The 21,416-nt window shown below is 43.2% G+C and overlaps 7 protein-coding genes across 10 annotated transcripts; 3 read left to right on the top strand and 4 right to left on the bottom strand.

Annotated features, from left to right (window-relative positions):
* Positions 1-141: 141 nt before the first annotated feature.
* Positions 142-1,855, bottom strand: LOC105455405 (DNA repair protein RAD51 homolog A). Its single transcript, XM_011698702.1, has 3 exons — positions 1,749-1,855; positions 1,252-1,592; positions 142-1,082 (listed from the first exon to the last, which is right to left on the bottom strand). Exons 2-3 carry the CDS (start codon positions 1,345-1,347, stop codon positions 147-149), a joined length of 1,032 nt encoding a protein of 343 aa, XP_011697004.1. The 5' UTR covers positions 1,348-1,592; positions 1,749-1,855; the 3' UTR covers positions 142-146.
* Positions 1,856-2,031: 176 nt separating this feature from the next.
* Positions 2,032-8,785, top strand: LOC105455403 (N-acylneuraminate-9-phosphatase). Its single transcript, XM_011698701.1, has 3 exons — positions 2,032-2,248; positions 7,010-7,493; positions 7,603-8,785. Exons 1-3 carry the CDS (start codon positions 2,105-2,107, stop codon positions 7,788-7,790), a joined length of 816 nt encoding a protein of 271 aa, XP_011697003.1. The 5' UTR covers positions 2,032-2,104; the 3' UTR covers positions 7,791-8,785.
* LOC105455402 (neurochondrin homolog) lies at positions 2,450-6,305 on the top strand. The gene has a single exon (XM_011698700.1). The coding sequence runs from the start codon at positions 3,506-3,508 to the stop codon at positions 5,738-5,740; it is 2,235 nt and encodes a 744-aa protein (XP_011697002.1). The 5' UTR covers positions 2,450-3,505; the 3' UTR covers positions 5,741-6,305.
* A 77-nt stretch (positions 8,786-8,862) lies between the features above and the next one.
* LOC105455401 lies at positions 8,863-11,749 on the bottom strand. The gene is made up of 6 exons (XM_011698699.1): positions 11,488-11,749; positions 11,167-11,405; positions 10,698-10,990; positions 10,085-10,427; positions 9,590-9,964; positions 8,863-9,526 (listed from the first exon to the last, which is right to left on the bottom strand). The coding sequence occupies exons 1-6, from the start codon at positions 11,528-11,530 to the stop codon at positions 9,008-9,010; spliced, it is 1,812 nt and encodes a 603-aa protein (XP_011697001.1). The 5' UTR covers positions 11,531-11,749; the 3' UTR covers positions 8,863-9,007.
* An 84-nt stretch (positions 11,750-11,833) lies between these two features.
* Positions 11,834-16,382, bottom strand: LOC105455398 (PQ-loop repeat-containing protein 1). 4 transcript variants are annotated; one of them, XM_011698695.1, is made up of 5 exons: positions 16,364-16,382; positions 14,061-14,303; positions 12,859-12,995; positions 12,549-12,783; positions 11,834-12,447 (listed from the first exon to the last, which is right to left on the bottom strand). In XM_011698695.1, exons 2-5 carry the CDS (start codon positions 14,249-14,251, stop codon positions 12,255-12,257), a joined length of 756 nt encoding a protein of 251 aa, XP_011696997.1. In that variant the 5' UTR covers positions 14,252-14,303; positions 16,364-16,382; the 3' UTR covers positions 11,834-12,254. The 4 variants fall into 4 exon arrangements, with proteins under 4 accessions (XP_011696997.1, XP_011696995.1, XP_011696994.1 ...); XM_011698693.1 differs by lacking the exon at positions 16,364-16,382 and adding an exon at positions 14,362-14,561; XM_011698692.1 differs by lacking the exon at positions 16,364-16,382 and adding an exon at positions 14,374-14,561 and having other exon boundaries at positions 11,839-12,447.
* On the top strand, positions 14,707-18,169 carry LOC105455399 (protein halfway). Its single transcript, XM_011698697.1, has 8 exons — positions 14,707-15,656; positions 15,742-15,994; positions 16,098-16,415; positions 16,504-16,673; positions 16,742-16,924; positions 17,023-17,181; positions 17,265-17,384; positions 17,478-18,169. Exons 2-8 carry the CDS (start codon positions 15,742-15,744, stop codon positions 17,748-17,750), a joined length of 1,476 nt encoding a protein of 491 aa, XP_011696999.1. The 5' UTR covers positions 14,707-15,656; the 3' UTR covers positions 17,751-18,169.
* LOC105455400 (probable ATP-dependent RNA helicase DDX52) lies at positions 18,043-21,351 on the bottom strand. Its single transcript, XM_011698698.1, has 11 exons — positions 21,149-21,351; positions 20,829-21,059; positions 20,552-20,737; positions 20,214-20,469; positions 19,846-19,918; positions 19,567-19,770; positions 19,395-19,485; positions 19,192-19,314; positions 18,968-19,118; positions 18,505-18,580; positions 18,043-18,423 (listed from the first exon to the last, which is right to left on the bottom strand). Exons 1-11 carry the CDS (start codon positions 21,233-21,235, stop codon positions 18,219-18,221), a joined length of 1,683 nt encoding a protein of 560 aa, XP_011697000.1. The 5' UTR covers positions 21,236-21,351; the 3' UTR covers positions 18,043-18,218.
* Between the last annotated feature and the right edge of the window lie 65 nt (positions 21,352-21,416).

Below are 21,416 nucleotides of genomic sequence, written 5' to 3'. Positions count from 1 at the left end.
ATTCTTCGATTATTTCAAGATATGTAAATTTACGTTATCCAACACGCGAGATATTTGTTCCATTGATTAACTTCATTATTCAATTGTCAAGTTTTAAAAAACACTTCATATAATAATTCGTATATATCTTTTTTTACTCTAACTCTTTAGTCCTTTACGTCGCCTATGCCATCGGGATTTATGGCGAACGTCGCCTCGCTCTCTGGCAAACACGGTGAATCGTATATCTTGCATATTCTAGTTTCTCCCCTGCCCTTACGCAAATACAATCTCGTTGTGCTCGCATGTGCCAAAATATGACCGCCGATCGGTTTTTTCTGATCGCCCCCGAACATACTAGCGGCACCGTCGACTTGCGCAACTACCTGATTCGTTATGACAACGGCGATTCCGTGCTCATCCGCCAGTCGCAGCAGCATCCTGAGGAATCTGCCCAGGTGATTCTGCCTGGCTCCCAATTCACCCCTGCCGGTGTAATCTGTTCTGTACAAACCGGTCGCACTGTCGACTATCAGCAGGGCGTATCTCGCCTCCGTCATCATGGCACTGGCTAAAAGTAACAACTTGGTTTGGTGATCGCTGTTGAACGCCCTCGCGCAAGCGACGTTGTCGAGGACGGACTGTCCGTTGATGCCGTACTTCTCGGCCACCGCTATCAATCTCTCCGGTCTGAAGGTATTCTCCGTGTCTATGTAGAGACACTTTCCCTCCGCGCCACCCATGCTGATGGGTAACTGGCAGTTGACGGCGAGCGTGTGACACAGCTGAGACTTTCCCGAACGGAACTCCCCGAAGATCTCCGTGATGGAGCCGGTCTCTATCCCACCGCCCAACAGCTTGTCCAACTCCTTGGAACCGGTGGTGATGTAGACGATATTCGCCCGCGTCTGATGTATCTCCGTGGCGCTCTTGAAGCCCATCATGACCATCTTGGAGGCCTCCTGCTGCAACTTGTCCACCTTGATCTCGCTGATACCCTTGATCGCCACGAGCTCCTTCTTGGTCGCGTAGGCCACCGACTCGACGGTGTAGTAACCGGCATCCTGGAGCTTCTTGACGTCCCCCTCGGTAATGCCATTTTTCTACGCGACAAGGGTACAACAAGGGATGAAACAAACGTGACTCCGACTTCGATTCCGAATAAATAACGGCACCCGACTCCGGTGAGTCGACGGACAATGAAAGGAACGTGCTCGAACACGCGAGACATCCCGTTGGACACGTCCTGACCGGTAAATTCGCGTGACTCACCGCCAATGATTTGACCAGCTTCGCCGGCGTGTACTCGTCCAGATCCTCGACCGCGTTGACACTCACTGTCGATCCAGTCGCGCCAGTCGCTTCCATTTCGGCGATTCCGTCGTCGGGCGCCGAAACAACACCCCCGGGTTGAGGTTATAACGACGTTACTTCAAATTCGAACGTGCTATTGCGCCAAAACGTCAAGTGTTTACGTATCGTCGTTGCGACAGGCGCACTGAACAATTGAAGAGCTCTTCTGCAATCTAGATCAAACGAGTGCTGAGCGCCGATTGGTCCGCACGCTTTAGGGCCTGTTCATTATGCTTGCGTAGCTGAATAATGTTAATGCACTGAAAAATCAACAAATCACACATTTAGTTTGAACAACGTAAGCAATACGATATTCTTATGTTAATTAAACATAATCGCGGTTAATTTTCACATGTATATGCACAGCTTGTACAATTTCGCCCGAATTTGTACATCTATGTGAATCTCGTTTACACCTGAATAATTGTCGAAATTTGTTTCCCGAATTAATTGCAACCGGCCCGTTTGGTTGGAAATGCCACGATACATCTGCGTTTCGTGATTCGTCCTTTTTTCGCGCAGCGAATACACAGGGCGTCCAACATGGCTGTCTTAAGCTCGTTTTTATGACACACTTCATGCCCGTTCATGAAGTGCCCTCCCCCCCCCCTCTACAACGACGTCATAATTTATGTCACGTCGAGCGAGCCAATCAAGTTACGCTCCTCAGTTCGTGGACTGCCGATATGCATAATTGATGACGAGGGAGCGAGCGCGATCGTGCGCCGCGCTCTCTGTGCACCCGATCGGCGCCGCCGTCAGCAGACAGGGAATGGCGATGGAAGCTGCGTTCCGCGAACGACGTAATTCACGGTCCCTCACGTCACGGTCCGGCACGGCCCTGAGCGCAGTTTTCTTCGACCTGGACAATACCCTCGTGGAGACCAGGAGAGCCGACGGTCAGGCTTGCCGCAAGGTACGGGAGGCGCCCTAACCGCGTCTTAACCTAAGAAGTATACCCTCTCTCTTCCCCCCGCCAACCCCCCCGATCTGATCTGACGTCCCCCGCGATACATTCATTCCACTTTCCCGAGGAGCAGGCCTGCCTGCCCCCCCCCCGACCCCGAGCGTGGTCGCTCCTCCGCGACAGTCGCAGCAGTCTCTCGCGACCGACGCGCGACGTTTGCCCACTCGCGTCGCAAGAATAGAAGTCGCTCATGCCTTCCTCCCTTCCTCCCCCCCCGTAAATGTAATACGAGCCGACTCCCCGATATAGAGCGCTTTCTTTGCGGCGCGCGGTGGCCTATTCTCGGCGTCGCATTTCGCACCCTCGCGCGGTGATTCTCGCGTTAGACTCTTTGCGGAGGATTTTAGTTGTGCTTTCCTCGCTTGCGCGCTTTTCCTCCCCTCCCTCCCACCTCTGCGCGCAGTGCGCACAAATAAACCTTGGCTGGGCGCGGAAAAGTGCAGGCGGGAAGGTGCAGCTTGGAACGTGGACGGACCTTCGACTCGTCGAGCGCAAAGTCCGCGGCGGTGGAAGTTGGTCGCGAGACGAGTCGGGTCGGTCGAGATACGGCCCGTTCGAGATCGAGAAAAGTATCTCTAACCAATAAATTTTTCCAACGAGAGATTTCTCGCGGTCACGAGATGATATTGTTTGTTATTGTTGCGCGCGGAGGTGATTCAGGAGATATTCCAGCTGACCGATGATTGACGTCTAATGTATTTCTGATCGCATCTAATGTAAATCGTTCTAACGTAATTGTATTATTAACGAAGGTATAGCGTTAAGGTTACCGACGCGCATCGGGACGGAATTCCCGATACGCTGCGAGAGAGATACTTTTAATGATCGGGGCAGCTGCCAGCGGCAGACACGCGCACGTGTTCCGCGTACGTACGCATCGTCCGCAGGTTATTTTCGGCCACTTCCCGTGAGTGTGTCAAAGGGCAAGGCTAGGCGGCGGCGGGACGGAGCGGCGGTCTGGGAGCTCTGCCAGTTGGCTCTCGACTATGCTGCGCGACGACAGCCGGTCCGACGTCTCCTAAAGTCGCAACGGTTTTCCGGAAAATTGCCTTCCCGTCCGGCGTGGGCACATCGGACGACATCGGAGCTACTGGAGCCAGTGGTATCGAAACGCGCATCACCAGTCTTCGACTTCTGTAGAGAGAGAGAGAACGTTCTACTTTTCTTCTCCTTTTCTTTCCTCTCTGCCTCCTTCGAAACAGCACCATGAGTATCCCGGAGGGTGTCGCGAAGTGCGTGGCGATACTAAAGGCGGTGGACACGGACTCGGAGAAGTTCGCCGCGCTGTTCATGGTCACCAAGCTGGTGAACGGCAAGGATTGCGACTCGGCCGCCAAGAGGATGCTCTTCGAAGCGATCGGGGCGAAATTCCTCAAGAAGCTGCTGTCCAGCACGAGCGTCCCCGTGGACTGTCCGCCGCAGGTGTACAAATCGGTGGCGTTGTCCGTCCTCTCCGCGTTCTGCACAGAGCCCGAGTTGGCCTCTCATCCCGACATGGTGGGACACATCCCGGCGCTTCTGGAGATAGTGTCTCAGGCCGACGAGGACGCGCCGGACGACATGCTCATCATCGTCAGCGAGGCTTACACTTGCCTGCAGTGCATCGCGCAGCATCCCCCCGGGCAGAGAGCGTTGCTCGAGCAGAAGGCGATCCCGAAGATGTGCGACATTTACGCGGAGAAGAGCTTTCAGACGGACGAGGCCTTGAATATTCTAGTCACGCTGGTCAGTACGTTTGGACCGGAAGCTTGGGATCCGACGGACACCGCTCCGTTCCACGCTATAATCAACAAGATAGCCCTGGACTTCGAGACTGATCATACGGAGAGAAAATTCGAGCTATGCACCATTCTGCAGGCTCTGTTGCAGTCCTGCAGGAAGGAGGTGATATCCGCAAGTGCGAAGGAGGAATCGTGGCCTCTGAGCATTCACAAGGGTCTGAGCGATATTCTGGGATCGAAGATAGGCAAGAAGCAACGGGATCCAGCCTTGAAACTCGCGTCCGTGATGATAGATCTGTTGGGCGCGGATTGGGCCATGTGCGACAAGGATAAGCCAAAGATATATTTCCTCTTGCTCATTCAATTGGCGGCGATCGAGGTCAGGATGCAGCTGGAGGACAAGCAGCTTAAAACTGTACTCGAGAACGCCGACCTGATCACGGCTTGCTTTATCATCCTCGAGGTCTCGATCGGCTACATCGTTACGGATCAGCTGGAATTAGAGCAGAAGGAGAAGCAGTCTCTGTACACGGCCCTGAAGGGCGCCTTCGCGGCTGTTATCGGCCTGCTGAGTTCCGTGTCGAAGATGAAAACGCTGACGAACGTGAGGGAGAAGATGTTCGTGTGCGCCGTCGTCAGGGTGCTCACCGCTTGGATGGCGCAGGAGACGAGTGCGATGCGCCCGCAGGTTTACGCCGTGCTACCGTACGTGCTGACGGTGGCCAACGATACGTTTTACGCGCATCGAAACAGGAAACTGGCCGAGAAGGTCAAATGCAAAGCTAAAGCGGACGAAGGAACGTCGTCCGCTGAACCGACCGTTCACGATCCGCTAAGCGAGACCGACATATTGAGACTACTGCTGCCCGCCCTGTGCTACTTGGCCGTGGAGGAGCCCGCCAGGAAGATTCTTCTTCAGCACAAGCAGGACGAGATTCTGTTCGAGTGTCTCTCCTACCATTGGACCATCGTGCACTACAAGAAGCCGCCGGTGCCGAGATCGGAGCGTCTGAAACTACTGCAGGACGGCAATCGCACGGAGGAGCTGGATCGGCATATTCTCGAGGAGATGAAGGATTCCAGGACCGCGATGGTGTCCCTCTGCAACGTCCTGATGAACATCACCGTGCTCGAGTCGAAGCTGGTGGAGGAGTCGCCGACGTTCATTTCGCTGCTCAAGTTCATCTACAATAATCTGCCGGAGCTGAAGCAAATCCCGGAGAACCTGGTGCTGCACGGCCATCTCGCGGTCCTGGGCCTGTTGCTGATGAAGCAGCAGGCAAAGCGCATCAAGAAGACCGACTTCTCGATATGCCGTTACATCCAGGCCACCATAAGATTTCTGTGGGACGCGTACATCATCGACGAGAGCAACGATCCCACCGAGCTGGTGGTCTCCATGTCTTACAAGGAGCACTGGATGGAGCTGATGGAGCTCTGGTTCCTGGGGATGCAAACGATGGCCGGCGTGCTGCAAGTGATACCCTGGCTGTCGCAATTCACGATAGAGTCCGGCTGGGCGGAGGAGATCATCGAGACGCTGAAACGAGTGAAGATCGGCGGTCTGGAGCCGAATGTCAAGTCCGCCTTCGAGGATCTGCTGTGCCATTTGGTCAAGGCCGACGATAGCGTCGCGTCGGTGTTGAAAAAATGCGGCGCGTTAACCGTCTGTCGAAATCATCGCATGATGGAGCTTGGAAAGCGTCTCTTTGGAGATTAAAATTGAGCCCTGAGAATATTATTGTATAAGCTTTTCGGGGGTTTTTTTTGTATTGTACGAGCGATGTAAAAAAAGTCATGCAGAATTGTAGAGATAGCGAAGAATTTTATTAAGGCAAGATTAATTAATCGAACTTTTGTATAAAGAGATCAGAATCTTCGTGGTTTCCTTTAGTATCTCGCGACTTGAATTTATTATTTTACGCGTCTCCTGCATATACGATATTCGAAATGCGTAGTGCGCGTAGTCCAGTGTATATTTAGATGGCATCACGTCTGGAAATAGTTTGCTGGCAAGCAAGAAAGCTGAGAAAACGTATATCGCTCCGAGAAACTTTTCGTAAATCATGTATACGGAGGTACATGCTTTTACGTGAGACTTTAATATGTATATTTCGTTTGTACGTGAATTATTATCACAGGTGTGTGCTCCTTTTTACTTCGCCACATTGCGAAAGCGGAGATTGTTGTATTGATGTTGCAGTCCTAAGATGATTTAACTTAAGAAAAAAAAATTTTGTAACAATAGAAATTACTTTCCTATTAAACGGAAGAGTTTTGTAAGAGCGTTCGGTTGATTTCATCACCATCACTCCACTCTATCACTTTATGTGCCTAACGTTCTTAATAAAGTTATTTTTAACAAAGGTATTAAAGAAAGATTACTGGATACAGCAGAGACATTCATTTTGAGAGAATCAATTGCCGAGTGTTGCGTACGCGTTCTTTTGTCAAATATAAATTTACATGCTTTAATATCCAGAAATCTTTCAGCTACAACTTATAGGCTTTGAAAATAACATATGATGTTGTTGTTGTTGGCACAACTCATTTTGTTGTGATTACAGCAACGTCCGCGGGTGCCACTTCGAGTGTCCACTAATCGGCTCGAGTATTTCAATGAATCAATGCATTTTCTAGGTAATCATTAATAATGAATTAAGTTTCCTAAAAATCCTTAACTGACCGCTGTATCCTGTCGTCCCCGAGACCTTCGTTGATTAACGAACTCCACATTCAATATTTGTTTTCTTCATTTACTTTTTATATCTCATCTATCAAGAAATCGCTTTGCTAACAATTCTAATCTCTTTTTCCCTAACGAGGAGAAACATTATACTCTCGCAATACGAGTAAGATGGTCATCTACGATTTTTTTATTGAGTGTGGAAATTGCTTTCACCCTCTTTTCAGTTCTTTACTCGTCATTCTTTATCACAAAAAAAAACGTATAATGAAAGAGAGCTCTCATTGTAACGTTTACCTACAGCTGGCTGAGGAATTGACACGGGAATACGGCATTCCGGAAGATGCGTCCGCCAAGATAACGGCCACGTATCTGAAGCAATTTAGAAAATGCCCGGACAACGCGACGCTCACGTTGGATGCTTGGCGTACCATCCTGTGGAACAAAGCGCTGGGCCACAAGTACTCGCATCTCGCGAAAAAAGTTTACGAAAGATGGCTCTATTTAAGATATCACTACATGACTCCGGCGCCGAGCACGGTCTCGATGCTGCGTCAATTCAGGAACAAGTATCTGCTGGGTCTGATCACCAACGGTCCGTCGAACGCCCAGTGGGAGAAGATACACAAACTGTCGCTGGAGCAGTACTTCGATATTATCCTGGTGTCCGGTGATCTGCCGTGGGAGAAGCCGGAGGCGGAGATATTCCAGAAGGCTTGCCGTTATCTTAACGTGAGACCCGAGGGGTGCATCATGGTCGGCGACAAGCTGGAGACCGATATTTTAGGTAGAGAACTTAACGTTTAACGACTTTATAATAAATCTCTTAGAAATCGTCTGGAAACGTTTGCTTCAAAACACATTATATAAATGAGATGTAAAATATTATCGTATAGGTGGAATCGAGGCTGGCCTGTCCGGAACAGTGTGGCTACCTACCACGGATAAGCCTCGTCTCTCGGGAGACGATCCTAAACCAGATTTTATAATAAGACACGTAACGGAACTTCTCCGCATATTGGAGAGAGGTCCAAACGCGCCGGAACTTGAAGACTGCTCTTCAAATGGATCCGATGGCAGCTAATGAGGAGCTGGATGTTATATTGATATATTTTTTTGTTTCTAAAGGCTCGATGCTTATAAGCCTTTAATGTCTTATTAAGCAAGGTTTCTCAGATTTTTTTGTTATATTATTTGTGTTAGCGTTGTTTTTTTTTTCTATTGTATATGTTTGACGTATACAATAGCACTATTCTCAGAGGAGAAAGTAGATTTTAATATATTGAGTTACATTTAAAAATATTATTTTTTTAAAGTTTTTTATAACTTTAATACACTCTTCAAACATATACGAAACTTTCATAGAATATTGCTATAATCTATACGCTACATATAAAGTTTATCTCTATATTTCGTACGATTGAATACGAAAAAGCAGTTTAAAACAAATTTAGTTATTTTGATAATATTAATATTTTATACAAAAAAAGTTGTTTTAGATGACGAGAGAACCACCGCATGTTATATTTGTAGTTATTTAACAACTTACCGAATTAATGTCGCAGATAGATGCCAAGTGAGATATTTTTCAGTTACCTTTTCGAAGTTACCTTCTCGAAGTTAAAATAACCGTAGTGTACCGAGTAAAGAGGGAGACGGAACTCAATGTACAAAACAAAATGCGCAAACAGAGCCAGTAGTTGTAGGTAAACGAACAAAATGAGAACATGGCAACTATATATATATATACACACAACTATTATATTGTATGACTTTAAAAAAAAGAACCGCGCTGTAATATATTGTATTTAAGATATCCGCATAATAATATTATATGGATTTCCTGTTGTACAAACGCGTAACATTTGTGTATCTGTACATAGATGTGCACGGAACGGTTGTATATAACGATTACAAATGTGCATGGTATCTATTTTTTCATATGTATATTTTATCTCTGTTGAGAATTCAGCTTGTTGGACATTCTACAGACCACAGATCCTCATACAGACGTATTGCGAAACCTGATGATAAGAGAACAGTTGTGTATGAATAAAAAAGGAATATGTATGTAAGAAATTCAGTGCTGTAATTTACTTCCCTGCTGCAACTGTTAACACTAACGTATCGTCAAGTGATAAATGAATCTGCGTGAATTAAAAAATATTGCATATTCAATGTTTATTTCGTTGCTAAATACAAGATCGAGGTTGATATATAAATGTGTATAGAGAACAATAATACGACGAGCAATGCATTGAAAGCGAACGTTTCATAACAAAGGAACACAAAATAAATTCATTAACTCAATTTACGATTCCGCTTATTATGTTCGGATTGTGTGGTCTTGGATTCCGTCTTCTCTGTCGTTTCCACCGTCTCGTCTTGCGTGCTTACGAGATTCGATGTCGAAGAACTCGCATTTTGTTTCTCGGAAAACTCGACAGAATTATCACTAGCGCTTGCGGTAGTTTCAGTTTTGCAAAAAACCCCCTTATCTTCTAGTTCCAAATGGTTAGTTTCGGCGGAAACCCCTTTATCTTCTAGTTCCAAATGGTTAGTTTCGGCGGAAACCCCTTTATCTTCTAGTTCCAAATGGTTAGTTCCGACAGAAATCAGTTTGTCTTCTACACTTACGAGATTCGACATCGAAGAAGTCGCTTCCTGTTTCTTGGAAAATTTGACTGTATCATCCGCAGTAGAAATATCACGGACACTCTCGACAATTTTAGTTTTGGCAGAAACCCGTTTATATTCCAGTACTAATTGGTCCACTTTCAAGTCCGGGGAATACGAAGTTTCCAAAGTTTCTATTTGCGCCTAAATAAAATGGAGATTATTATTTATTTCCGGAACAACCGGAAGAACGTTGAATTGTCTTACCGCCTCGGTGAGATCGGTGTCTCTGCTCTTGTAACGTAGATTCTTACAAATATATTGAACTTGTTCCTGATCTACGCCCGCTTCCACCAGCGACATCAGCACATCTCTTTCGGTCACGAGTATCTCGGGGTTCGCATCGATCAGCATCACCGATTTCGTGTTAATTTTCGAAGATCTTTCATCCATCTTCTGATAAGACTCCAGTTTCTCCATCACCTTATTCTCGTTCAGAACCTTCGGCGGCGTGGGCGGCCTGATCTCGGATACTCTTAATAATTTTTGCGCGTGGATCAGATCTTCCAGCTCTTCGTCAGTTTCCGAATCCGCTACGTTTAAGGAGATCTTTAACTGATAGATCTCGTATAGCATTTTATTCTGAAATAAAGAGAAGGTCCGTAGTAAAAATAAAATACATTGCGACAAATGAGACGTCGATAATATTTGAAGAATTTGTATATTAAGATATTGCTCTTTCATGATAATTTTATTATTTACCATGTTTAATATCCCTTTATATCGGTTGATATGCTTCTTAAATACGTCCCGTAGCTCTTTATCGGTGTAAAGACCTCTCTGCATTATTTCTCTGGTGATATCGTAAACGAATTTAATGTATTTCTTCTCTTCTTCTTTTTGTCTCGTGTATCTACCGAGCGCCTCGGTAGATTTCTCCTCGCAATCGAAATCGTAACACTGCGAGGCGCTCGAAGACATCGAGTAATAATCGATCCTTTTTTGCCTTGGGGATTGAGATCTTGATTTAAACATCGTTGAATCAAATCTGATAGCCGCGCAAGAACCTAAGCACTTTGATCCGCACTTTCCGTATCTACACTTTCTGTAAAAATAAAAAAAGGAAATTAATTTCTTAATTAATATAAAATTCAATAAGATATAAATATTATATTTAAACGTAAAATGAACACCAAATAATTACATTTGGCATAGAGTGCGCGTCGAATAATGTAATGAATGAGATATGTGAATAGTGCAATTTTAAGCACAGGCGATGGAGAATAATTATAAAAAAGTATCAATTTTAATTTATTGCAACAATTTTTGAGAGACGTAAAAAAATTAATAACTTGAAACTTTAATGCGAGCTCACCGCTGTCGCGAAAAGCATGTCGACGGGCCGACCACGTAAGGGATATCTCGCGCAGATTTCGGCTCTTTATTGCAATTTAATTTTCTTGCAATTTTTTTACGTTTCGGCGAACGTGCCATCGTTGGGGACATCATTCTTTGATGCTTCGATGTCGAGCCTTGCCGTCGATCCATTCGATCTGTTTCCTCGTAATACGTTTGACTACTGCAAGCTCTCAGTTGATGATCTAAATTACAATTGCAACAGTCGCAACAGTCCAAATGCTTCGCATTTAAACATATTCTTAACATATCCTGCATAAAAATTTAAAAGCACGAATTTAAAAAACCACTTTGTTAATTTTTAAAAGAAAGATTCAAATTTTTTAATCTTCATAATCATGAATCAGCTTTTGTGGAATTATTTATCGGTTTATTATCCATTTATTCCGAGTTATAATTTCAAATGTGCTAGCTATAATGAACTTTACCATAGGATGATGTCGAGTATCATAGGCCAACGTATCGATTACATCGTCCGTCGCTACTAGACGCAAATAGATCTCGCTATCGCTAGTTGTTTGCACTTTGCACCGCTGATTTCTTTTCAAGTAATTCTGATTGCTTGTATCGATTACGCTCTTCGCCAACAAAACCCGCCGCAGATGCGATCTCATCGAATTATACGCCGTCAATTGCTCATAATAGTTCTGTCCCGTTTGATTGTAAACTAGAATTTTTACAGAATTTTTATATATTACAGTCATGAGTCGGTATATTCTTAATTGTTGGCGTGTGTGTTGAATACTCACCGCTGCTCTTTAGATTAACCTCTTTCCTTATACATCTTGTCATTTCTGACGAAAAATCCAAACGATTACGATTCTCGATAATTACAGTAGTAAAAAGTTATTGGGCGAAAGAAAGTTCTCTTAAAAAATTTTGAACAATGTAGAGCGATTCGGTGACATTAAAAATTTGCCATTCTCCCTTTAGATGGGAGCTATGCCATGGTCTCTGCCACTGCTTATTCACAAAGTTTTGTTGACGGTCTGTCACTAAGCAACGGGCACGTGCTAAACTCCCGCCATTTGTCCGGTACTCATTAAAAACACGGGACTGCGCACACATGGTTGTATGTACATACAATTAGTTTAATTCAATAAGATATAAATATTATATTTAAACGTAAAATGAGGAACAAATGATTACATTTGGCATAGATTGCGCGTCGAATAATGTAATGAATGTGATATGAATTTTATAAAAGAATAACACATATATTGCATTTTTATATATTAAATATGGATAGACGCTAAAATCGTTCATTCGTATATCAAAATACTAACTGCACTTTGTTTGGTAAATATTAGGAAACCTAAATACATACAAACGTGTCCTTTTGCGATGCAATGATCAGTATAAAAATATAGCTTCTTTCTTATTCCATTTGATCACCATTAAAAAAATCACCATTAAAACGTTAAAAATCTGTATATTTAGACCTAGGCGAAATATAGTTGTTCGGGAAGTTTTGCTTTCGGTGGATATCTCAGTTGGGCACGCCAGAAATGATTCTTCAATCCGATCTCGTTGGGGCTCTTGTATGTACATTATTATTAGTCTTGTAGAGGTACACTTGGGCTAAAATGGCAATGTCGATCGTGACTTGCACGGCACCGCACACCTGAAACTGCACTGGGGTATCCCTCAAAACGAAGTAGCACGTTTTGAATACGTCGCCCACGGTCCACATCAGCACCATGGCTATGCTGAAATCGAAATGAGGCATTAATTCAATTCCCATATGCATATGCGTATACGTATATGTACAGCTTGTATATTTTCTTTTCTTTCCATATCTAAATCTCACCTCATTCCTACAGTCGACTTGTTCGTCGAATTGCGGAGGAATTGCGGGACTCCTAGCATAGCTTCTATCAATACCGCTAAGAATCCAACAATTTCAATAAAAACCGGTACGTCTAGAAATAAATATGTTATCACACCACCTGCGCTGGCGAACAGAATCATGAAACCCAAATAGGACTTGAAGTCTGTCCACTTCCAAAAGAATCTAGCATCCAAATCTGCAAAATATAAAAATTCTGCCATTTATAAGTGTAGGGCGTATATTGGTATTTGCGTAATATATTTGCAGTAATGAAATTTATTGTATTCACCTGTAAGTACACGCTCTTTCGTTTTGATTATCTGCGTTCTGTTTTGTACATTAATGCAAAGCTTAATCATAACGAACATCGCCATGATCATAAGTATACTTTGTAATAAAAGAGGAAGCTCATAGTGTTTGCCAAACCTGCAATAAGAATGCGCAATGTCAGTACTTGGAGTCACATTTAACATCCTTATTTCAGTCATATAACGAATATTGACATGTGTAAGGTGTACCAAATATTTTGAAGCATTATTAAAAGCATTACTAGAATATTATACACAAGAATGTCAAGATGAATTACAAGATGTGTGATGCAAAGTGTGTTAGAAAAGAACACATTTAACATAAAAAAGATATACTAAACTCTAAAGTATTAAACTATGTAAAATGTACAGAATATTAGAGTATTATTAAAAGCACTATTAGAATATTATGTACAAAAATATTAAGCTGTATTAAAAAAGTGTGTGACACTGAGTGTATTAAAAGGAAACAAAAAAGACATGTTTAATATAAAAAAGATACACTAATTCATGTAAGATGTACAGAATATTAAAGTATTATTGGAAGCATTATTAGATTATGTACAAAAATATTAAATTAAAAAAAGAAGAGGACAAGACACATTTAATATAAAAAAAATATACTAAAGCACGCAAGATGTACAGAATATTAAAGTATTATTAGAAGCATTGTTAAAATATTATGTACAAGAATATTAAGGTGTATTTAAAAAAAGTGTGTGACACTGAGTGTGTCAGAAGAGAACAAGACATGTTTAATATAAAAAATATATGCTAAGCCACGTAACATATATTAAAAAAAGTACATGATGCTGAGTGTGTTAGAAGAGGGCAAGACACGTTTGACATAAAAAAAAAAGATATGCTAAGCCATGTAAGATGTACAGAATATTAGAGTATTATTACGAGCATTGTTAGAGTATTGTGTACAAGAATATTAAGGTGTATTAAAAAAAAGTGTGTGACACTGAGTGTGTCAGAAGAGAGCAAGACACGTTTGATATAAAAAAGATATGCTAAGCCATGTAAGATGTACAGAATATTAGAGTATTATTAGGAGCATTGTTAGAGTATTGTGTACAAGAATATTAAGGTGTGTTAAAAAAAAGTGTGTGACACTGAGAACGCGTTAGAAAAGGACAAGGCACGTTTGACAAATTGTGCCTCTCTCGCAGGTACAGACCAGAACAGTATACGGAGCGTGTTGGCGATCAGGAGGGTGAGGCAGACGTAGAGGGAGAACCCTTCGGCGTCCTCCTTCCTCTTGATCTCCTTGTACTGGGGTACGTAGGGCACAACCGCGCCGAAGATCATCGCCCCGGACGCGACCCAGCCGGCCAGATTCCTCAGGTTCAGCTCGTACGTGTCGTCCATCCTGGGCCTGCGTTTCTAGCATACCGCGCGCCCCGCTGTCGATCTATCGCATCTGGGGAAGAGGCGAACGATTGTTGACGTGCGAACAGTTAGTAACGTGATCAACGTACGTGCAAATTTACGTTTTCAGGTTAGACGAGCCGGCCGTTCGTCACGTCGCCGATACGTGACACACGAGCGCGTATCCATACCCGACCGCCGGCCGGACGTCGATAGGCCGAATCTCCTCGCGATACACGTCGGGACGTATAATTGTCACTGCATCTTTCCGATTGTCATCCCTCGACACGAGTGACACGACGTTCCACGCTCGGAGCGAATCGGGGCGAAGCACCAGACCTCTATATACCGGGCGTGTCGAGAACTCGAGAGGCGAGACGTTTCGCGAGTGGCCGATAGAAGTCACGACCGTATATTTAGCTCGAAAAGATCGTCAACGTAATTATTTACATAACTTTTGCGGGTGTGCAAATAATGTTGATTAAACAGATAGATAGTAACGTTTATAATAAAAAAACATATAAATACGTTTCTTTTACAAAAATTCTGGAATCGACTTGAGTTACCTCCAGCCGATGAAATTGCGTGATCCCTACTAGAATTACGTACGTTCGGCAATAGAGTTTTCACTTATCCGTGCCGTCCGTGATGGAATCATCACGATTCGCTCTCGATCGAGATGATGAAATGCAACTCACCTTATCATCTCCGATTTACATATATACATAATGAGTGTATCTATTTTTACAGAAGAGAAAAAAGAGCCAACAAACAGCCGTGGATGGTTGAAGAGACCGCGATACGAATTACGTGAGATGCGTAGAAGATGCGGTCGCGATATATGTATAATTATTGTCGACACGTCTTCCTCGTAAACGCGGATCGCGCGTATATAAGCAAATAATGACTCGCAATTACGATTACTCGATATAAGCTGATAACGACACATACGAGTGCGGTGCGTTTTTCCCCGTTTATCGTTTTAATTAGCGCACACGCGCCCGCGAGCGAGAGTGTAACGAACGCGGCCTCCCCCGTCGAGGAGCCGCCTCGGTGGCGAGCAATCGCGACTCATCAACAGGTCGACCCGAGCGACCCGGGGAGTTGTTGGCCGCGCGGTTAAACGGATTAATTCATTTGTGCCACCCGCGCCGCCGCGCGACAAAGCGAGAGAGAGAGAGAGGCCCCGCGCGAGCAATCAAGTATGCGCTCATTGAATTAGTCCGGGAACCGAGAGAACACGCCGTTGCATCGCGCTAATTGCCATCGAGCCAGGGCACAACGCTCTTCCACGGAGAGAGAGAGAGAGAGAGGGAGAGTCGCAAGTAGTAACACACGCAACGTGTTGAAAGAATAACAATATTGCTTGGGCGCAGATTAGACTTGGGCGCAATTGACGTTGAAGGTAAACAACTACTGCTCTCGAGTATAAATATTTGCGTCGACGGCTATACGCGCGTGTTACCACGATTTATTATTGTCGTATGCAGATGCAGTGGCTAGCGCTGATAATTTGCCTCTACGCCGGAGTGGCGAGCGCGCGCACCGAGGAGGACCAGCAGACGTCGAGCGGCGCGGGCGGAGTCGCGAACTCCCTACCGGAGCGGTGCTTCTACAGACACCCGACGGACTGTCCGACCGCGGACTCGAGCAGATGCCCCTGCAAGAGGATCGCCGAGGGCAACGCCGCACTCTGCTGTAATACAGATCGACAGGGTCTGGAGAACGGTCTCTCTTGCATAGGTGAGGATTAGGCGAGAAACATCATTTTCACTTTCAATTCGTCCGATGGTATATATAGTGCATATATATTGTTTCACGCTAAATCGATCTCGCTCCGTCTTAGGATTTCAACATTCGAACATAAGCCACATGCACATACGTAACGCGACGCTGGATGTATTTAACGCAAGCGAAGTTCGCTGGAGGATGCTGGAATCTCTGGCGATAACCGACGGCAAGATTGATCGGCTGCGGGGGCAGTTTCTCATAATGACGCCCGTGCAATGTCTGAATCTCTCGAATAATGAGCTGCGCGAGGTAGAGAACAATTCGCTGACGCGTTTGCGGATGCTCACCACGTTGGATCTGTCTTATAATAAACTCACTTACCTTCCAGCTTTAAATACGAGGAACAACCGAGAATTCTGGTTGGACATCTCGGGTAAATAAAGCTGCCGTTTTTCAGTCAGCCGCTCTCGTTATCTCCCGATCAAACATACGGCTTATTAACATATCACTCCTTTCTGCAGGAACAAATAAACTTTCGTGCCACGACGTGTATCATTATGTCAATAAAACGGGCGACAGGCAAATTACATTTAATCGCGAGAACGAGACGGTGTGCTTCTCCAATGCGACGTGGACTTGGTTCAACACCACTGAACAGGTGCCTCTCTCGCAGGTTCTTTATCTCAGTCAGGTATGCTTTAATATACATATCGCGATACGACATTATTGTATACAATATAATCGGAATTAATCTTTTAGCTGCAAACAGAATGTCCAAAGGGCGACACCTGGCAATGCCAGTGCGATATCAAGAGACTAGACATCATCGAGGGCAAGCCACCCACACACGCTATGAATGTAGATTGCAGCGGAATGCAGCTGACGGAATTACCCGAGAAATTGCCGCAAAACACTATAGCCCTCAACGTCTCCTTTAATAATGTACGTTTCGAGATGTTAGTAAAGTTTTATATTATTTATCGCGTGTGCGAACTGTACTTTCTTCTACAACGCGACGCTCCGAATTTTTTTTCTTTCAGATCACAGTTCTAGATGATCTCAGTACTAACCCGTGTTACGAGGATCTACGAGAGTTTTATGCGGATTACAATAATATCTCCTCGATAAACAAGCTGGAGGGTTCTAAGTTTCTGGATAATTATGCCATCTTGAGTTTACGATACAATAAAATTAAATCAGTGAGTAAAGAAATACAATTGATTCTCTCTTTGATGATATCAAAATGCATTCGCATTTGTTTTAAGTATAATAATATGTTTAGCTGCCGACGTACATATTGAGTCCAAGCGCACACAATAAGAACTACATGAGTTCGAGAAACCTGGTGAGGCTAGGAGGCAACAAGTTGCAATGTGATTGTAATACTGCCAAACATCTAAAGGTACAGTATGACGTTTAACGTTAGTAATAATATGAAGTTTATAAAAAAAATAAGTACAATATTTAAAAAAAAAATTTTTTTCTTTCATTTTAGGCGTGGTTACAAACGCGGATATTGGACTCCGACGAAGTAATGTGCGAAAATGTGAAGGAAAAAGTTTTAGATTTAGAACCGTCGAAGATGTGCGTGTATCCGGGAGACTGGACGGACTATATATATTATATTATCGCCACCGAGGTGATACTTTTAATAGGTTTGATAGCCAAAGTGTCTTACGACTACTGGGTGTTCAAGACGGCAGGATATCTTCCGTGGCCGGCGAATAAAATGCCAAAGTTGCCATGCGACTGGCTGTTCGAAACGTAGGTCGCGCATGATAAGAAGTATTCCCAGCGTACAATGAAACGATATGCAATATGATAGTCATATTGCAGTGCCTTAGGATGTAAAAACGTGCCTTCATAATGCGTCAGGATATTCTGTTTCGATAACTACGGACGTTAATGTTTTAATCTAGCTCTTCCAGAATTTTTCAAAGTAATCTCCGTCGTATATGTCCATGACAAATATTTTGTAAAAGTTATATATTACTGTTCAGAGAGCATGTGTATGGTTGTCGAGAAACGTAATTTTATAAACAATTATAGATTTATATATATAATTTTATATGTAAGTGTGTTATTACAAGTAAATTATTTACAAAGTTTCAGTCGATAGCCAAGTCTTTTATACTACAAATAGATCTTTTGTGTGTATCCTTTTAAATACAAAATCTTTCACAGAAAGAGCCTATTACACTTGTTTCACATCGTGAAAACGTATGAGTATCGTTACTTACACTTGTGTTCTCTTCTCCACTTCCAACGTCTTTTCCATGCGTGACTTCCGTTTACTTCGTTTATACGTAGGCACGGTTAATATCTTTTCACGCGTGGGTGCCGTGCGCTCGAGCTTACGTCGTTCCTTCTTACTGTGCTTCTTCATGGCCAGCATGTAATTCGGTACGTCGCATCCGGATGCTCGCATAACCGCCGCGATACTAAGAAAGGAAAGAACGTTTTTCAATATTATTTATATGCGACATATAACAAATATATACGAAAGAAGAGTCAATGCGCACCTCCGTAAATTCACTGTATCCTGTTGAGTGAAAAATGTAATCGCCTTTCCCTTGTGACCGGCGCGACCGGTACGACCTGTTTCGGAAAATGTTCGAGTAAGAAAGCTGACAGCTCCGCGCGGATCAGCGCCGTCTTGTTTCTCTGTACGTACTCTTGGGATATATAAAAATACTGCCACCACTATAGCGGTCTTAATACAAATGGTAATATTATTCTTTATATATTTATCTTCATTCTGCACGAGAGCACGACCCCCTTTCTATTGTTAGCAGCACGCACACACAATAGCTTAACACAATACCGAAAGAGAAGAAAAGCTGCTTCGAGCTGAGAATACTGTTGACAATAAGAGAGGGAAGGAGGGGGGGGAGAAAGAGAAAACTAGAAACGTGTGATACTCTGCGTCATCAGAGAAACAGAACAGCTCTATCTTGAGGGTTTACCGATAAGACCGATACGTACCTATTCTGTGGATGTAAGAGATGGCGGATGGTGGAAAGTCGTAATTTATAACGAGATTTACGCCTTTGAAGTCTATACCTCTGCCCATTAATTCTGTGCAGATCAAAACCCAGATCTTTCCCTCTCTGAAGCAACGCACGGTATTATCCCGCTACGGAAATATAATGGATTAACGGACAATTAGGACGGGTCGCGCGAGAAAATCTCGTTTCATTTTACCGTACCTGTGTCATTGTTCTATCGGCGTGAATAACGTCCACGTTAATCCCGTCGTAAATAAGCTCGTTGAAAAGTTCTTGAGCCCTCTCCTTGCTTTGCACAAATACCAAGACCGGTGGCGATATGCCCTTTATTGATAAATTAGAAACGTGTAAATAGCCGTAAATAATTTAAAGAGTAATAAGACATTGCAATTAAATTATCCTACCTTCTGAATAATGTTCCTAAACTCCACCAATTTGCCCCTTTCGCTGCCAACAAAGAGAAGTTTCTGATCTACCAAATCTGCAGCTGCATTTCTGCAACAAAGAGGAAACATTCAATAATTATGGCTAAATTTTCATGTTTTCCATAAAATTTATCAAGACATAAATACGTACCTTTGCCCAACTGTCACTGTTATAAGACCCTTCATGTTACGACGGCACCACTTCGACACCGCCGGAGTGTTTGTCGCGCTGAACATACCGCGACGTAAATTTGTATTAACGCAAGCCCTCGTAATCTCATCTAATTGCTCCCTAAAGCCGCGTATTCCTTCCTCGAAAAGTTTATCGGCTTCGTCCACAATCAACCATTCGACGCTGCAAAAACAGGAGAAGGAAAATATTATTGTGCCCAAATCTGATTATTAACCGGTGAAATTGTGAAAAATTTACTTATTTAACGAAATGGCTGGAGGATCTTGATTCAGAAGAAAGACCAATCGCTTTGGCGTAGTAATTAAAATATCTGAAACACAAATAAGTTTTAGAAAGATCATTTCTGTTAAGTTCTATTAAAATTTTCACATACTATGGCCCATTTTCACGATGTATGGTTAACTAAAAAAAGGTTAAAAATTACCAAGTTTAATAACGTTTGACTAGGACTGAATCATGTTAACTTGATGTCAACTCAACTGATGTACATGTAACCTTTATTGGACTATAAGCTTATGAAAGTGTGTTCTAGTAAACTTTCAAGTTTTAATTAACCTTACTTTTTCGTTAACCATATATCATGAAACTGGGCCTATTACACTCACCAAACTTTTGCGAGCTTGAGGGTCCGTATTTGGTAAGAGCCTGATTTGCTTTACTGATTATATGAATTCTAAAGTCACAGCCGTCGCTCAGCCTCAGGCATTCCCTGTACGTCTGTTTGGCCAACTCCCTCGTGGGACTTAAAATGACAGCGCGAAAACCTTTCTTTTGCGGTCCCCGTAAGCTGTGAATGATGGGCAACAAAAACGCTGCGGTCTTCCCCGATCCTGTTGGAGCGCAAGCCAATATCTGTCGGCTCTGTCGACAAGAGAAAAAAAGGAGAATAAAACACTTGCTAAAAGTATTTTAACTGAGCAGCTAGTTATAGAAATTTACTTACTTCCAACATAATTGGCATTGCTTGCATCTGTATTGGCGTTGGATACACATAGCCACTGTCTTTCATATTATTCAACAGATTTTCTGACACTTGGTAGTTTGTTTTTAATTCATTAAATTCTAATAGTAACTTAGGCACATGACTGCCTGTGACTGAAATACGATTCATGTTCCTCAGATGGTTTATCTGAAAAAACATTTAAGATATTTTTATCAGATTTTACGAAAAAAGACTCTCTATGTATTTGCATTAGCGTATCATTATGTAAATCACAAACCTTCTCTTGTTCCAGTTTTAACAGTTTGTCAGGAGTCGCGATCTTTTTACGCTTCTTAGCCGGAACACTTCCGTCTTTCGGCACCGATAGTCCATCCAGCAGTGTTATTTCATCAATATCTTCGTTTTCATCTTCACGTTTTCTTTTCGCATTGTCTTCCGTGGGCTCTAATACTTCGTCTTTTATTTTCGCCACCGTATCGTTTACGTCATTTTTATTTGCTCTCGTCATCTATAAATAAATTTTAATTAATTAACATAGCGTAATACAAAACAGGCAAATAAAGAAACTAACCTCCAAGAGAATAAACAATTTGTTACCTGAAATCTTTCCGCATCTCGTCGGAAGCGTTTCGTATCGAATTTCACGCCGACTGCGAGTTTCTTGAAAAGATCGTATGCATCCATAATGCTAATAAATAGAAATGATTTATAGAATCAAATCATCCGAACACGTGCGCGAACTCGCGAAACGAGGTATTTAAATGAGTAGCGGAGGTTATGTTTGATACTAGAAATTGGTAGGTAAGAGAGGACTGGCGAATAAGAGACATCTGCAGGAACCGACGAGAAGCTAATAACGTAAAGC

Source organism: Wasmannia auropunctata, unplaced genomic scaffold (assembly GCF_000956235.1).
Source record: "Wasmannia auropunctata unplaced genomic scaffold, wasmannia.A_1.0 LD335903.1, whole genome shotgun sequence".
Lineage (NCBI taxonomy): Eukaryota > Metazoa > Arthropoda > Insecta > Hymenoptera > Formicidae > Wasmannia > Wasmannia auropunctata.
Note: the sequence above shows the minus strand (reverse complement) of the source record. Positions and strands in the feature narration are given on the sequence as shown.